The 18,012-nt window shown below is 39.2% G+C and overlaps 1 protein-coding gene across 8 annotated transcripts in view; it reads right to left on the bottom strand.

Moving 5' to 3' along the window:
- The window catches only part of TNS1 (tensin 1), a 2,530,757-nt gene that overhangs the window by 307,226 nt on the left and 2,205,519 nt on the right, over positions 1 to 18,012 (bottom strand). For all 8 annotated transcript variants that reach the window (XM_044075133.1, XM_044075132.1, XM_044075134.1 and 5 more), the window contains one exon: positions 17,661 to 17,756. In XM_044075133.1, the coding sequence (XP_043931068.1) occupies positions 17,661 to 17,756 (96 nt within the window). The remainder of the gene's footprint in view (positions 1 to 17,660; positions 17,757 to 18,012) is intronic.

The raw sequence follows: 18,012 nt of genomic DNA, 5'->3' as shown, positions 1-18,012 counted from the left end.
CCATTTGGACAAATAGGATCTCCTAGTATTGGGTTTCCTGGCCTCCTGCAGGACATTAAGCACGTCCTCCGTGTAAAGGTGTCTGAAAACTATCAAAACTCTACATCACCCACAGGGTTCGGTTCAGAGATTCCAAGTGGGGATGGATTAGGGATCCCTTGTCCTGTGTGATAAGGTCCACTCTGGGAGGTAACTTGCGATGACTGCCCCTAACTATATGTAGAGGGGGGGGGGACCAAGGCTGTCTTGGCCAAAAGGGAGTCACCAACAAGATGTTTGGTTTGTCCTGCTGAATTTTAAACAGGACTTTTTGTAGGAGTGGGAAGGGGGGATGCATAGAGAAACAGTCCCTTCCATGAGATAGAAAAGGCATCCATTGCCCTCGCTAGGGGGCTGGGTGCCCTGGTACAAAACAGTGGAAGTTGACTGTTCAGAGGGGAGACAGATATATTTGTGGTGTACCCCACTTGTGGACTATGTCCAGGAACACATCCCTGTGTAGCATCCATTTGTGGGAATGTGACATGGACCTGCTCAAGGTGTCTGCCTGAGTGTTCTGAGCTGAGGGAATGCAGACTACCTGCAGGGTGACTCCACATTGGGCCACCAATTCCCAGGCCTGGAGTACAAGTCTGCATAGCAAGTAAGATTTTGTTTCCCCTGTTTGTTCACATATGAGAGAATTGTACTGTTGTCTGTGAACAACTTCAAGGGGCCTTGCTTCAGAATGTGTTGGAAACCTTCAAAGCAAGGATGATGGCTTTCATTTCTCTGATGTTGATGTGCTCCCACTTGAAGGGTCGCTTATCCATGTACCCTGCACCTTCAAGGTTTGAGGTACCTGGAATGGGGTGAGAGGTTGTAATGGAAGTCCTGGGTTGAGAGAGAGACTTGATCCAACCACCAAAGGATCTCCTTCCTTAGGCATGGCAGGGAGGGAATGTTGTGGTCCAAAGGGTGGGAGTGTTGGGTCCATGTGGACTTCAGGTACCAATGAAGTTTTCTCATGTGGAGTCTTGCCGGTGGCAACATAGGTATAGTGGAGGCCATATGTCCTAGGAGTCTGAGATATTGTCTCGCTGTCACAGCAGAGGCATGGAGGATAGACAGCAGATATAGCTTCAGGCATTCCACTTTTTGTGGTGGAATGAATGCCCTCATGACATCTGTCCTTATTTGGCACCACAGGAAAACTTGGTCCTGAGAAGGGTTTAGTTTGGACTTGGGGAAATTGATGTTGAAACCCAGGAACTGCAGGATAGAGAGGACTTTTTGGAGATAGATGTGTAGGGAAGTGGAACAATCTGTCTGAATCAGGAGGTTGTCCAGGTATGGAAAAATCTGAATCCCTTGCACCATGCAATAGGCTACCACTGGAGATATACACTTGGTGAATACCTTTGGAGGAGTAGACAGTTCTCTGCCTTGCCCTTTGTACTGAAAATGCGGAACCCACACAGAAATGTAAATACCTCCTATATTTGGGCCTTATGGGGATATGTAGATTGGCATCTTTGATGTCCAAAGTGGCCAGAAATGCCTGAGGCATTAGCAGTGGGGAAAAAAAAAAAGAGTCTGGGGTGTAAGCATGTGGAAAGTGGGTACTTGTAGAAAAAGGTTGAGGTGGGAGAGATCCAGGATGGGTCTCCATGGGCCATCTTTCCTTGCAACTAGGAAAACTCTGGAGTAAATACCCTTTCCCTTCTCTGACAGAGGGACAGACTGGACAGTCCCTTGAGAGAGAGGAGGCTGTCTAATACTGTCTGGATAAGGGGAAGCTGGTCCTTTGGTGGTTATGGGATGTCTCTTAAGGAGAGAGGAATGACCCAAGTCATGAAGTTACCCTTTTCTATAAATGGACAAGACCCATCTGTCTGAGGTAATGCTTTGCCAGACGGGAAGACAGTGAGAATGACTTTGGGATAGGGGTTTAGAATCCACAGGAGGTGAAGGGACTACCTGCCCTGTCCTGCAACTGAGGCTTCTGAACTGGAGTCTGAGCAGGCCTGGACAGAGGCTGCTGCTTCCTGGAGCTCTTTTTGTGCCTAGAATGAGGGGTAGGAGCAGAATGTTTCTGGATGAACTGTGTTTTGGTGGGATAATTTGTATGGAATTTAGGGACTGGAGGCACAAACAAATGTTGTAAGTCTTGTAATTCCTTCCCTTTTGCTGAAGAGTTTTTCAAAGCTCTGTCTCTTTAGCCCTAAAATGGGCATAATTGTCCAAGGGTGCATCCAGAAGTTTAACCCTGATATCATCAGGTAGGGGTTGAAGTCTCAGCCAAGAATACCTTCTAAGCACTGAGGCAGAAGCTGCAGATCTTGCCAAGGCCTCTGCAGCAGCATAGCTGCATCTGACAGAGTGTCTTATCAATTGAGAGGACAAGGAGATGAGGCTAGATATTTGTGCCTTAGAAGGCGAGTCTGGGAGATCAGCCAAAAGTTTAGAAACCTGAGACAAAAGGGCCAGGACATACTTAGACATGTGTGTCCGGTAGTTAACCACCCTAAAAGCCAAAGTGGCAGAGGTGTATATGCGTTCCATGGTCTTACTGTCCTTATCAGTGGGAAGGACAGAGGTGTGGGGAAGTAATATGGAGGGTTTTTCTGCAGAGACTGCAACAGTACCAGGGTCTGCAACAGGGCATTTAATCAGAAGTTTGGCCCCTTCTGGGACCTTATAAAACCTGTCAGGCCTTCTAGGGGCTGGTGGCTGGGAATCAAGATTTGTAGAGGCTGCATTGAAGGCATCCAAAAAGGCTGGTATGACTGGAGGGATGGCGGAAGGTGAATGTGTGTCCATTTGTAAGAGTTCATAACATCTCTTTTGAACTTCGGACATTTCAGACAAATCTCATTTAAAAAACTCTCTCATTCTAGACATGGTTTCACCAAAGGTGAGATTCTCTCCTGGGGAGTCTGCCTCAGCAGAGTCCTCCTCAGGGGTGGCATGCCCAAGAGAGGAAGGCAACTGAGAGGCACAGGAAAGGGAGTCCTCTGAAGAGGAATCTGAAGAGTGCTCAGCTTCAAGAGGGAGAGGGCCTTCATGTGGTGAACTAGGACTGATAACTGGAAGGGCAGCAGGAGGGAAAGCAGGCATAGAAGGCCTAAGGGCCATTAAGGCATTAAATAAGCTTTGACAGAAAGCTTGCCAAGGAGGCAGGCTTTCTGGAGGAGGAGGAGAGGCATGTTTTGTCTTTTGTTTCCTTTTTAAGAAAGAGGTAGGCCTGCAGGGCGTAGGGCCTAAGGAAGACCTTGGTTAAGACTGTACTAAAGCAGTGGAAGGACCTGTCTGGACGTCTACTGCAAGCCAAGGTTCCCCTGCATTGTCAGCACCTGATGTCTGCAAAACCTCCATGGACATGCTTTCTCCCCTGGGTTCTGTGGCCTCCCGAATGGTACTCACTATACCTAATTCGGCTGGTTCCATATTTTCCTCCAGGTGAATGTCGGCCACAGGGGAATGCTGGGTGGAGGAGGTGCAGCAGCAGGTTCAGGCCCGGAAGCTTTGGCCTTCTTTTTTGGTGGCTCTACAGTCTGAACGGATGGCCCTTCCAATGCCAGAGCCAGACGTTTAAGATGCTGATTTTCTAAGCTGATGTTTAGGGCATGCAGATGGCTGTGGAGAGCCTTAGGAATGAAGGCCTGACAAATCGCTCAGGTTTTATGGTCATGGCTGGGCCCGAGACAGAAAAGGCAGAGGTCGTGGGCATACTTATGGGGGATCTGATGTCCGTACCTACACTTTCCTTTCCTGGGTGACACGAACTTAACCAGGCATGCAGTGACCAAAAAGAGAAGAAAATGACTGCAATGGGGGTACTTATCAAATCTGAAGATCTGATGGCAGAGACAGCAGGAAGAGCTGACGTTCAACTGGTGGCAGAGAAGTTCTTGAGGAAAGGTACGTGCAGACATCACTTTTATGGCCCACACACCCTACGGCCAATGTTAGACATCCCACGTACCTTGCAGTGACTAAAGCTTTTGTATACTGGCTGGACATTTGGGAAGCTAAGCAGAGGATAACCAAAAGGTTATGAATACAGCAACATGGGAATAGAAGGGCATCTCATTACTGAACCAAAAACAGCAGACCTAGAAGAGGCATCTACTGCATCATGACTACATTTAACAGAATGACGAATGATTTTACAGGAAGTCCCTAGCAAGGAAAGAACAGAACAGAAGTTTTATCCTCAGTGTCTGGAACATCAGAAATAACTTGATAGGCCTGATAAAGAACAGCCAACACATACCTAGACATATGGGGCTGATAATTAATAGCCCTAAAAGCTAGGGTAGCAGAAGTGTAAACCTTCTTACCCAACCTTTCCATAGTTCTGCTGTCCTTGTCAAAGGCAATAACTTGGGCAAAGGAAGCAATTAAGACGTATGGTCATGACAGGCTCCTAGGCAAAAAAATCATGGTGGTCTTTACGGGGAATCTGTCTCCTCCAAAAATTCCAACAGGGCACTTATCTGCAACTGCAAAGAAGTCAGCAAGCAGGCACAGGTAGACCCTGGAGAACAAAAATGCGTTCAACTGGCAGAAACGGACACAGGAAAACAGACCAATGATGAAAAGATACGTTCAGAACTGGCAACAAAAGTTCTGTTTATGGCAGGCCTGAAAATCATCTTTATGCCCTATGCTACGTAGGAAGCATTTGGGTGATGTTCAGCATACCTTTTAAGTAAGCAACAAGTAGTCTTTGGTAGACTGGTCGGATATTCATGCTTCTGCGGCAGAGAATCCCATATGGTAATGAATACTGCAGCATTGAATGTAAGGACATCACAGTCTGACCTACAAAAATGTTTAGGTAGAAGCTGTGAAGTGCTGTAGTCTGGAAAACAGTAGCTGCCCTTCTTGGGGAATGGTTTATAAGGCTGAAAAGGAATGTTACAAAGAAAAGTGCCCATTACAGGCAAAATAGAAATGTCTTTCCAACTCCACCCATTAGACAATGAACCAGAGAAGATGTAAGTATATGTACATAGTGTATTCCATAAACATTTGTTTTCTTCATCATTTATCGATCTGTCTTCTGTTTGATCTCTTGAGTACCTCCATAATGGAGCCCTTCAGGTGCTTTGCTGGCCCTCTTTTTGCTCCCCTGTGCAGTAAATTACGGCACGTTATATGACTTACAAATATATACGCACATAAATCAACTGATAATGTCACCAATTAACCACCACCAGTAATCTCACAAACTGAAAAACATCACTGCCACTAAGGTCACTCAAAACATTTAATTATAGTTAAGCATGTTTGGCTGGTATCAAATATCCAGACTTTATCAGAACAAATAAAAACAGAATAGCCACAGCTTAAATAAAACCAGCAGTAACCATGTGACCAATTGCATTAAATGAATAATAGAATTAAAAAAGACATAATAAATCAACACTTGCCCCAATAACTAATATCAGTAAAAATTTTAACCTAAATACATCCACATTTTTCAAATAGAAAAACTCTAAAATATAGTTTATATATGTTTAACTGGTCAGTGGCAGTGATCTTTTTTAGTTTGTGAGACTAGTGGTGGTGGTGAACTGGTGACATTATCTATTTTTTTTTTTTTACATACTAATAACATCAAAAACAAACTGATAGTCTCTGTGGCGGTTTTGGACCTGGAGAGATTCTAATCTCCTCAAACCCTAGTGAAAATCTCTCTCAAGACACTTCTTTAGATGCACTGATGGACACAAAGAGGCACTGAAAACACAAGTTCTGTATTCAACCCAATCACTCTAATTCACATGTAGCAGTCTCTCTGATTTCCATTCAGCATACTTCCATCCTCAATACAAATAAAAGATACGACTGGCTGTTCACACTGTTTCATAACCACACATTCCCCCTACTTCTCTATGGGCTGCATTCTAACTCTACCACTTTCTTGTTTTCTGATCCCAGCATTTTTTGTTGTCTTGCTCCCTTTTATACATAGCTCGAACATTCAGGTGTTAAGTGCATATATAGGATATAAGTTACTCTCTCAAAATCTATGAATCAGGTGGAAAAAAGCTACACTTTGCAATTGGGTATTCACATATTCCAGTAAAGACAACTGCACGTCTGTTTAAAAGTCACCACTAATGCTCTGTCATTTGTTTGTGAGGTTTCTGGCACTCTGTACAGTCTTTCTGACTACACTGCTAGACTGTGATCACTTAGGACAATGTTAAATGTTGAAACTCCAACTACATTAAAAGTCTTTCATACTTGTATCTTGAGAAATGCTACCGGACATTATCACATCTGGAATTCAATTGTCTGAAAGTGTAGCTATTAGTACACTGGTCACATAATTTGTAGCATCGATTAACTTCAGACACTTGTGAAACACTCAATCATAATCTTCAGAAAAAAAACAGTATTGGTACTGAAGCAAATCTGTTCCTACTCTGCTCCGCTATCTTCCTGGAACTGAATGCTCAGTTGCTCTAAGAGCACCCCGGTCAATTTTCCATTTGGATTATTGCTGTGATACGCATTCAACACAGCAGAATTTGGAACTACATCATCTATTTGCAATGACATTCCTGTCTTTCTTTACACTTCATAATTTCTATTTGACTCGTGTATTCTCACCAAGTTAGCTTTCAGTAGCCTAATCTATCATGACGCATGCAATCTAATATATATATATTTTTTTTTTTTTTTTTTTTTTTTTTTTTAATGAAAATTTGCCAATACATCTTTCCTCACAGTAGACCTGCGTTTTGATCATGCTCCCATATTGAATACTGAAAGTATCTGCACTATTGAAGCATTCTTCACACACTGTTAAAAATCCTTTAGTTTATTTTCAGCCATAAGCAATTGTGAATTTATTCCATTAACATTCAGCTCTTCACCAAGCAATTCTTCTTCCTGTTTTCGCAACATAGGAATGTCTCAGTTTCCTTGCTTTTTAAGGATTACAGTTTAACAGTAAATCTTACTTCTGTAATCACAACACAATTCTCTGGAGTGTAGACAGTGCCTTGGGCAAAGACTTTAAATAAACTCTGTACTGGCTTATTGTCTATTTTAACCAACAATGTCCTATAAGTGTATTCAAGCAACTATTCACAACCACACACTACAGGAAATAGAACTTTTTTTTTTATATCAGAGCATACCATAAGCATCTAATTTATCTTCTTGTAAAATCAATGCACCACTTCAATTTTGGCTGGCATCTAATTCTAATGTGACTTACTTATTAAGATCATAGTATTTTAATGTGGCTAATGTGACTTACTTATTAAGATCATAGTATTTTAATGTGGTATAACCTAGCTAACATCTTGAAGACTCTATGGTTTACGTGCATTTTTTTTAAAGAGTGTATGAATGTCTGCTCAAAGTTATTTAAGTACTATAAAAGTACACAATTCAGGCCACATACAATTCAATTTCATTAAAGTCTTTAAAAAAAATAGCAGTCCATGTACTTCCTTTTCTTAATTTTGCAGTTCAAGGATAAGCTCCATATTACCAACAGGTGTACCTACAACTTAAGATTCCCAGAAAATCCACAGGTAAAGCACAGATAACACACAGCAGCTAATTCCACAGTTTCTTCCGATTAACGTACATGTAACTGCGGTGGTGGTGCTGCAGTATTGTTGTCGCCTCACAGTAAGACGTTGTCCTGTTCGATTCTCAGCTAGAGCGTCTTCTGTGTGGAGACATGCGTGAATGGGCGTACCTTCGTTGAAGGTTGTGCATCAGGGCTGGCAACTCGACACATAAAAATCTACTGCCGATCATTAGCAGACCGGAGTTCCGCTGTGGCGACCCCTAACTGGGAAAAGCAGAAAAACACAACAACTTCCAATTAACGTACTCCTATGAGTCTCCACTCCTTGCCATATAAATCCTTCTTAATTATGCCATACTCAAGTTTAGGAATTGGTGCACTTCTAGCTATGGCTTCCCATGACACTATGAAAGGAGATGTAAAAATTCTGCAACACAGTTTTACTTAATTTAGCATCCTATTAGTTGATAGTCTGGTATGTTGTTTAAAAATATGTTGGTTGGCCAGTGAGTGTTAGGCAGTTGTGATACAAGTTGTGTATACAGACAAAAGACAGTTTAACAACAGCCAGCTGAGTCCTACAAAAACATGCATCTTAACTTTAAGCGTATTACCTTTGGTTTGGGTGGCTAGTATGTTAATGTTATTTGCTCTATTATTCTGACATTCTCAATGCCTAATTTCAAGACTTCAGATGTTAAAAATAACCTAGGTATCACAGTTCTGCAACTCATGTTTTACATTTCTGTGAATCTGAATTAATTTCTCTTAGTCTCTTCAATAACCTAGTCAATCTCACACCATGTTTTGTTATTAGTCTGATTCCATATCAGTATGCTATCAAGAATATTACAAACACCATTAAGCTGATTATTGATCTGAGTGGTCAATTACCTAGTATATACCTATCACTTTGAATAACTTCAGGTGCTGAAGATATACCAAGTGGAAGCCTGAGAATTATCTACTATCCCACAGGTGACTGAGAAATATACAGACTTGAACTTTCCTCATCAAACAATTTTCCACATTCTTTGATTAGCATCAAGCAAACACTTTCCTCATGGTATGGTGTTCAAACTTCTTGAATTGTGACACTATTCTTTTCACAGCTTCATTGTAGATTGTTACAAATACCAATTTGTACCAAATAAAAAAAAACATTGCTGTTTACTGGCTCGGTGCTGTCAAAATTTTAGTTAATCATGTCTATACATTCCGTGAATCAATCTCTTCACTAGTCTATTCTTCAAATTTATAGTAACTTTCTTGAAGAATGCACTATTGGTAATGCTAAGAGTTCAAATACCTAGTCAAATAAAGCTAGATCAAAAAATCCACATGTTCATCCAATTACAGATAATTTCATTGACTCTCTTCCTCTGGCACATTAGCAATTAATTTTATAAGCAAGAATAATCACAATATACTTAGGAGTTATTACATATATATATATATATATATATATATATATATATATATATATATATATTACACACAAACATGCACAGTAACATGTTGCATATAAATGTTGAAAATGTGCCTTTAAATCTGCTGCAGTGTAAAATGTGGGAAAATTCTCAAAAAGAGCTAATAAGGAAACTCTCATGTATTAGCCAGTATTGAGGTCTTAATTAGCAATTACCATTACGTAAAAAGAGGTTCCCAATTCCAAGGATTCCAGAAGTTTAGTTCCTCATTTAGAGTATCATTATGAAAGAAGACCCTGAAGGTATGAAGTAGGTTAGCCCTGCTGGGGATTATTCATGAAGTGCACCAAATGGAGTATCTATGACAGTGATCTGGAATTGAGACCTGAGTGAGTTCAATAGCCTGAATAATTCAGGCAGCAGATTTAAGGGGGGGTGAGTAGACTATAGAAACTTAACAAAAATTATGTTTTTCTTACATTATTGCACACCAAAGGTCAGTCCTTGTTTTGTTTGCTTTTAAACTAAAAACCCAAGACAGCTGTTATTTTAATTTCTTTGTTACATGGGTACAATAAACCCGTGTTTTTAAATAACATGATGTCTCCTGTATTTGTTGGGACTTACAATATATTGTTGACTATTAAAAGCAGCAGAGGCACCAGTCTTACAGAACATAAAGTTTTATTATACAAAAAATTAAGATTCTTTCCAAAATATGGCTTAAAAAGAGTACAGCAAATCCTTCAACACAGTACCATATAACTATGTTTCAGTTTTTTTCCATTTTCTTGTAGTTAGTGTGTGTGTGTGTGTGTGTGTGTGTGTGTGTTTCTCTGAGCCTCTCAACATATCTGTTTTCTAAATTCCTGTAGCAGGAACATTCTCCAGCTTCCACTTGGTGTCATTTTCCAGGGCTTCCTTTATTATAGATTTCTGTCTTCCACAACATCTGCTCCGGACATCAAACCCCCCCATCAAGAAGGGCAAACAAAACATTGCAGAGTTTCCTCAGCCCTTCATTTATACAACTTTAATAGCGTAATTAAGCTGTTCTGATTAATACAGCAAAGTTTCTCTCTGCTCTTAAAGAGACATAATCTTCCTGCTTGGAGTAACTGTTTTATTTACAAAAATAAAATAATTACTATAATAGCTCTAAATACAACATTTGTATCCCTATTTACAAAATTTCTGGTCACCAGTCCTTCAGAATTTAATGTGATCCATCACAATATGCAATACACACTCGTATATCAATATAAATATTTGTCTGTGCGCGTATATAAAACAAGCATGCACAACGCATTATATACAAATAAGCAAAACGCCATTGCATAAAAAATGCATTACTCTCCATCAACTCCTTTTCATAGTTTTTTACAACTATCTCTTTTCTCATTGTTAAAATCTCTTAAATCACTCCTGATCTTGGACTATAAATTTTCTTTAATTCACAAACACGTCTGTATCCAATCAAGACGTTCTGCACTATGCAATCCACCACTACCACAGTATCTCATTATACAACCTCAGTTTCTATTTCCACACACCCTCATCTCTTCACAATGCTATATTAACAAAAAGATGTTCTTCCATCTTAAACGCTACTTATTGCCCATGTTAAGTATGTCAGTCTTCAACTCTTCAACCTGTACTCTCTAAAACACCTATGTAGTTCACCCACACTTCTCTTGCCTCCACATAACACATGTTGGGACTACACCCTGAATTTTTTATAATGTAAATCTATAGTGTTTTACCTTCTCTGCTACTTTTTGATTCTTTGCTATTTTTTAAAAAAAGTATCTTTTATGTTAACTGGTAATGCAAAAATATTTGTAAAATGGATATTATCAAATCATGTTTATTCTGCTGTATTCAAGCAATATATTTTGGAGCTTTTCTCCCCGGGTCTTCGCTGAAAATGGGCTCCTCACCTAGTCTGACACTACAATAAATAAAAAATACATAACTTTACTAAGTTTTTGCCTATATAGCCATAACATTATTCTGTACTACTCTATATCAACTCTGCCTTGTACAGTAACTGATCTTTCCTGCTTAGAGTACTATTAATCCAGTGTTTTGCAACTTTTTTTTTTTGCAATCTGATTTTTATTATCATTTTTTTAATATACAGATACAGACTTAATTACAAGTCACACAAGACATATATGCTCAAAACAAGTAATTGGATATATTTAGTAGAACCTGCTTAAAATACTAGTATAATCTTTCCAATATTACAAGAAAATGTATTCACTTTTCATTATACAAGTGATTAGGAAATTGACATAGGATAGTTGGAGGTAGTAAATTCAACAACATGCGTTTATTATTCAGATATGAGGATGTGTATCCGTACACCTAAAACCTATTAGCTTTAACTATACACATTATGTACACTCGACTGTTACTGAATGATTAGATATTAGTATAAGAAAACTAGTTGTTAGTATTTACACAAGGGATGTGGTAGCAAGGTTTCTATTTTGGTCTTTTTGCAACTTTACTATTGATTTAACTATTACAGAGTTTTATCCCTAAATTTAAGTTGTTAATTACAAATGTTGTATCAAGCTACTTTGCTTTAATGTTATCATCATTGTATAATGCCCCTATCCTGGGTCCCTCTAAAATTAGGCAGTAACTTCACAGGGCCAACCAGATCAACAAAGCAAAAATAAGTACATAACCATTTAAGTCACTTGTTAGTTTAGACTTTAGACCATTTTCTCTTGATATCATCTTTTTCTAATTCATTTGCCTTGTCAACAATCCTATTCAACACATGGATATCTAAACATTTTTCTATCCGATTTCCTGCATTTTATTTCCTTGTACTTAAGGATAACTTGTTTGACTAACCCCATTAACAGATTTCTCTACTGAGGTCTTTTTTTTAAATGCTAGTCTAATCTTTCTTCCCCCAAATGCAAATGTCAGGGAAATAAACATATAGTCAGAGGTCGACAAGATGACTACATTCAGAATATATTACACTTACTCTGTTACAATACAAACACAGAAATGTACTTGTTTAGACACCATTTTGGCTCCTTTATCAAAACGGTTAATGTGGTACAGACACTAATGATATTTTTTAGGGATACTGTGTCAAAACTGAAACATGCATATTACTGGCTAATGTTGAACATGAGACATATGTAAAGCTTAGATATTTTTAGAATTTGCATACTCACCAAAGCAACTGCAAAACTACAGGAGGATGAGAGCCAGAAAACTCACCAGTAAATGGATGAAGGAGTGGAGTTTTTTAAATGTATTGCTGCTGACACTGCAAGTTCAATCTGAATATGATGTAATCCTTGCAAAGGAGGTTAAACCATATAGAAACCTTTCTACTTATTAACCAAACTATCACTGAGGCATTTCAATTAGATTCAAATTACAAATATGGATTTGCTGTATATTCTTTTTACCATATCTCATATTTGATAAGTCAAACAACCAAGACAGAATGCACAGTTGCTATTTTGTACTATCCAGAATTTAATTTTACATTTTATATTCATTCATTTCCTGTGTAAGCACTTTGTGATGCAATGGCTTTACATGATGATATGAATGAGTAAGCCATTTGCACACGGATGACTTCAGTTCATTCTTTTTTAGATTTTAATAAATATTATATTACACACACTGCCAGTGTGTACTCTAAATTCTTCTTCTTCTTTCGTCTTTTCCCGGTTAGGGGTCACCTCAGCAGAACTCCGGTCCGCTAATGATTGGCAGTAGATTTTTTACGCGTGCCGAGGTGCCAGCTCAATGCCCAACCTTCAATGAAGGCACGCCCATTCTACGCATGTCTTTCGAAAGCCACTCAACCATGGCGAGGACATACAGACTCCACACAGAAGAAGCTCCAGCTGAGAATCGAACGGGAGAACCTCTTGCTGTGAGGCAACAATGCTACCGCTGCACGACCGTGGCTTATAAATCTGAAATTTACTGCCACAAATTCCAAAATGATTCTGTGCTACCATATCCTTGTGCCATTTTCTTGCACACTAATTTCTGTCTACACATTTTCAGTAAAAATTATGCCAACAAACAATTTTTATATGATTTGATTTGGATACATGCAACATATTCTACTGAAAATTATTTTCTTTCATTTTATACAATTTACAAAAGTGATTTTTTCCACAGCTCCTACACACTGGATTAACTGCAGGTTATTTTTGCTTAACATGCATATATAGCTTCATCTCACATAGAACTCCTGAATAACAAAATGATCACGCTTTTTATGCTTCCCAAAGTACTCATGATTCATTTGTACCTACTTTTACTCTTTTTTTTTTTTTTAACTTTTCTGTCTCAAAGCCATATACACAAGTCAAACTCTCTTAATTCTTTTCACTGTCAAAGTAGTTTCACTTGCTTTGTACAACTCAGTCACATTAAAATAATCAGATTCTGTAAAAGAATCTGTCACTCCTCTGCTCATTCTGGATCTCACACACACACACACACACACACACACACACACACACACACACACACACACACACACACACACACACACACACACACACACACACACACACACACCTCATAGTAATATATATGTAAGCTCACCAAAGTCGCAGATTTTGTACCAGTTCTTTGATGGACTAATCATCGATAGGCTCAATGGGGTCTTTATAAGGCATTTTTACTTTCCCCACAGGAAATGATATGTTGTCTTTCATTACACAAACTCCCTCTCATTCTCCATCTTAACACTCAGATGCATTATACATTTTCAGGGCTTCTTCTCTTATGATATACAGCAATGTAGCACACTACATTGTTTCAGGCTTCTAGAACATAACACTCGCAGGAATAAATTGAATTTCTGCAACTACAACTTACAGTCCTCAAAATAATTATCCTGAAAAGAGAAAAGCTTCCTAGATGGCTGTAGCTACACCATTTCTCAAATGCAAGCTGAAGCAACTTATTTGCAGTTATTTCTGACACCACATATTACATTTGGCATTTGTAAATACAAAAAGGAGGACTGCATGCTACCAACTTCATCACTATATCTTTGTTTTCAGAGAAAGCAGAACATAAATAAGACTACACAACATGTATAACTGGGAACTCGAAGGTCAGAGGTCAAAACTGCCAATTTCTTAAAGAAATACAGGTTTGCATTACAACTGCAATCCCCTACAAAACCAAGCCCCCACTGTGGTTGTGTGCTTCTTCATGCCCACATTGCTCAGCTTGAATGCATACACTCCTTGTCAGGACTTCTGCTCCCTAGTCTTTGTGTATAATGATCACTTTTATGCGCCTTTCCCTAGACAGTGGATTTTTAACAGGTCCAAACCATCCTCCTCTCCTTGGAAGGGTTACACCATATCAGACATCAGCTCCCATTCCTTCCAACCCAATACCTCCTGTTATCCAGAGAAGTAACTTATGTTAGCTAAGCTAAGAAGCAGGCAAAGGTTTACCTATCTACACCAATACACAGACTTCTTTGCCATTTGTTTTACCTTATTCTGCATCACACATGTTTAGATCTAATGTCATTTCATTGTGGGCCTTGGAACTTCAGTCATGCAACAAATGAGTTTAACTGTCAGATTATTACTTGCACCTGAGAACACTGACCTAAGCATGCTGTGTGTGCTGTGTGCTTCTATGACTGTAATGAAAGTTCAAGCAGTTATGCTGGGGTCTTCAGACTACCTGCACAAACTGATTGCACAATGTAAAACAGCCCAGCTGAGTGTGAAAAGAGCAGAAATAATTGGCCTGTTTCATGATGCAGAGTATGCCAGCAACAGTGCTGAGATAAAAGGTCATATCGCCAGCAACAGTGCTGAGATAAAAGGTCATATCTGTTCCATCTGTTGATTTCCACCCATAACGCATGCCATTTCAATACGGCTTTAGTTTGTACATCAAGTGCTCTATGCCAGCAAAGGGTTATGGGAAAAAACACCGAACTCTGCCAAAGAATGTTCTCTTCACTCTGTCATTACAATGGACTGGGCATCATCATGTCCACTGCACAAACAGATTGCAGGGGGTAGAAGGTAGTGTGTGGTCACAGCTGAAAATGAATCGCAACAGGCAGCTGCATACAGTAGCGTGTATTCATAGGTTGTTAATAGGCTAATGACCATTATGACCTTTACAAGCCTAGCCATGCACCCCAAACCATTTGAGTCCCAAGTATCATGGGGAGGGGGGGCATGTTCACAGACAGGTAGCTAAAGATTTATAAGGGGAACTGTTAGTTAGAATAATACTTTTCTTATTAGCGTCCTCTGTCTATAAGTGGTATAGGGGCCAGATGGGGGTAAATTTATGATTTGTCAACCAATTTTCAAGGTTTTGTTTGAATAGGGTCATTGATGAACTCTGTTTTACATGGATGGGGAGCCTATTCCACAGCATGGAGATCCTTTGAGGCACATGTCTGTCACTTCTGCAAATTCTGTTTATCTCACAAGTGAAGTGCAGATCCCCGGTTACTCATACAGCTGCAGATGTCATCTACAAGGGATGCAGTGCCAGTGCTAGGTAAAAGACTACCATTACTGGGGTGGCGTGGAAGTGAAGTCAGACAGGAATCAAGGTACAGACACTGATACAAGGCAACTGGTTAATCCAAAATGAAGCTATACAGGTAAATCTTAAAAGTGTGAGCCCACAGATACTGCTCACAAATTTACTGAAAGATGCAAAGACATGGTCTTGTAACCTACACAGCTTTGGGGTGCCTCACAGGGGGATATGTCGCTTACCATAAACATGCTTATACTCCTGAAGATGCTAGAGGCTTGCACTCTGAAATAATTTGGTAATGCATGGAGTTTGATCATTGACAATTAAGTGTTTACCCTGTGCTGGAATTGTTTGGCCAAAAAAGTAAAGCCAATGACTGTAAAGGCTAGCTGTGGGTATAACTTCTTTACACAAAGCCAGACATACCATATTAGTTTTATACTACAGAATTGCTTAAAATATACATAGGTTCTCTTTTCTGAAAAATACTATTCTATAACAGGACACTGTGTGACTGAGCTTAAATGGCTCATTTACCATTGTGCATTGTCCCTTTGAATAATAGCTTTATTATGCATATTTAAACCAAAGAACAGATTAAAATAAATCATCTTGTTATGCTACACAAGGACATTATTTAAAAAAGGAAATGTTTTACTTAAAAAAAATAAATTAATTAAAAAAAATAAACAAATAATGCCACTCTGCATTTAGTGTTTGTTATCCATCTGCATTCCTTCATTACTGCGTGGGCATGGCATTAAGATAATTTCTAAGCTTGCACTTCTGGCAGATATTGATTTACTGCTGTATGCAGCACTTTGAATTAGATGCTTACAGGATGGGAAAATTTTTATTTTGAAAATTGAAAAAGGTGACTAGCATAATTCTTCCACTAATCAATATGGCATGATTGTACTTATGTCTATTAAATACAATTTGTTCCGGGTGTTTAAGCAACTACCAGGGGTAAAGGGGTGGGAGTAAGGGGACTGTCAGATGCATTTTTTTTTCATTTCAGTAGACACAGTGTCTTACATTTAAGCCTGAATACTAAACTTGTCATTTGTTGTGGGTAATGTAGAATTTACAACTGTTCAGACTGCAGTCTCTAATTAGCCTTCCCTTATGTTATGCTTCTGAATACAAATCATGGCAGTAGCCATAAGTTTAGATTGCATACGCAGACCTATAGCTGTTGTGGCCCCCCACCTCCCAAATAACATTTGAAAAATGTACTCCGCATTCAAAATGTTGCCACTACCTACCTAGCAAAGGGACACAAAAATAATCTGTTGCTATTTTCAACCATGTCTATTTTTAGAGACACATTTCTATCACAAGTATGTTTTGTATAGCTCTTTACTTAGTTCTAAACATTCTGTGCTCTTTCATTATTACAGATTCCAAGACATTCTTAGTAAAAAAATGTTTCCATGCATGTACACTGTATACGGCTAGCTACACTCTTGATATAAATTATATTGCATTGGATAATAACCCCTAACAGCAATCACCAATATCTGGAAGTGTTATGTGTGCTAGACTCCATTCCATGGGAGGACTCACCCCCCCCCCCCACACCTCCTACAGTACAACAGGTTTACAACTGCTTTAGGCCCACTACATATACCTAAATTGTTCAGTCAATATATACATAAGTCAAGCTTTGTCAGTCTGTATGTGTAAGTGTGCATTCTAACACTTTCATTTCTTTGAAACAGATATCCTACATTAGGTTGTCTAAGAAGGCAGTAGGGATGCTGTTTTAAAACTGGAGTTTGTTCCGAACCTGTGCTTGTTACGTTCACAGTTCCTAGTCCAGACCACTCATATCACACAGCCCTGATATTTGTTCAGTGTGAACTCACTAAAGAAAAACAAACATTCATACCTACATATCATCTGATAAGGCAAAGCAACGCAGCATACTGTTACATCACATCAGAAAGGTCAACAACTGAACATATCATTTTATGCATTTTTGCTCTTTGTAGTCACTTTTCAACTCACTTGTCTAACTTTCATTCTTATGAATTAAGAACAGATCAAACATTGCTGCTAGTTGGACAACAGACGGTCAACTTCTCTAAAACACTAATTTGTTAAACGGTCTTTAGAGAAAGAACAAAGTCAGAACTTACCTGAACTAGACTGCTGTAACAGGACATCGGCAGGGCTGTGTGGCTTCAGTCCCAAAGCGGAGAGTGGTGTCTTTGCAAGTCCAGGTGGTGAGCGTGCTGTGAAAAATACAGAATCAGACAGTTGCACAGGACATTGTTAGCTGTACTGTATTCCATGTATTAACATTTTTGTCTCTCAGAGTTAAGCATTCGAAGCAAAGGAAGCTCACATGTAAATAAAGACTGGCAGAAAAGTTGTTTGACAAACAGGCAGCACACGTATCTAGCCACCCCCACCTTGAAAGTGAACTACAAACATGCAAACCCTTAAGTTGTTTGGAAAAGAGGCAGGTTACTGAAGGCAGTCGAAGCA

This window comes from Protopterus annectens, chromosome 6.part0 (genome assembly GCF_019279795.1).
Source record: "Protopterus annectens isolate FY-2018-M chromosome 6.part0, PAN1.0, whole genome shotgun sequence".
In the NCBI taxonomy this organism is placed as follows: domain Eukaryota; kingdom Metazoa; phylum Chordata; order Ceratodontiformes; family Protopteridae; genus Protopterus; species Protopterus annectens.
This window is presented reverse-complemented; position numbering and strand designations above follow the sequence as displayed.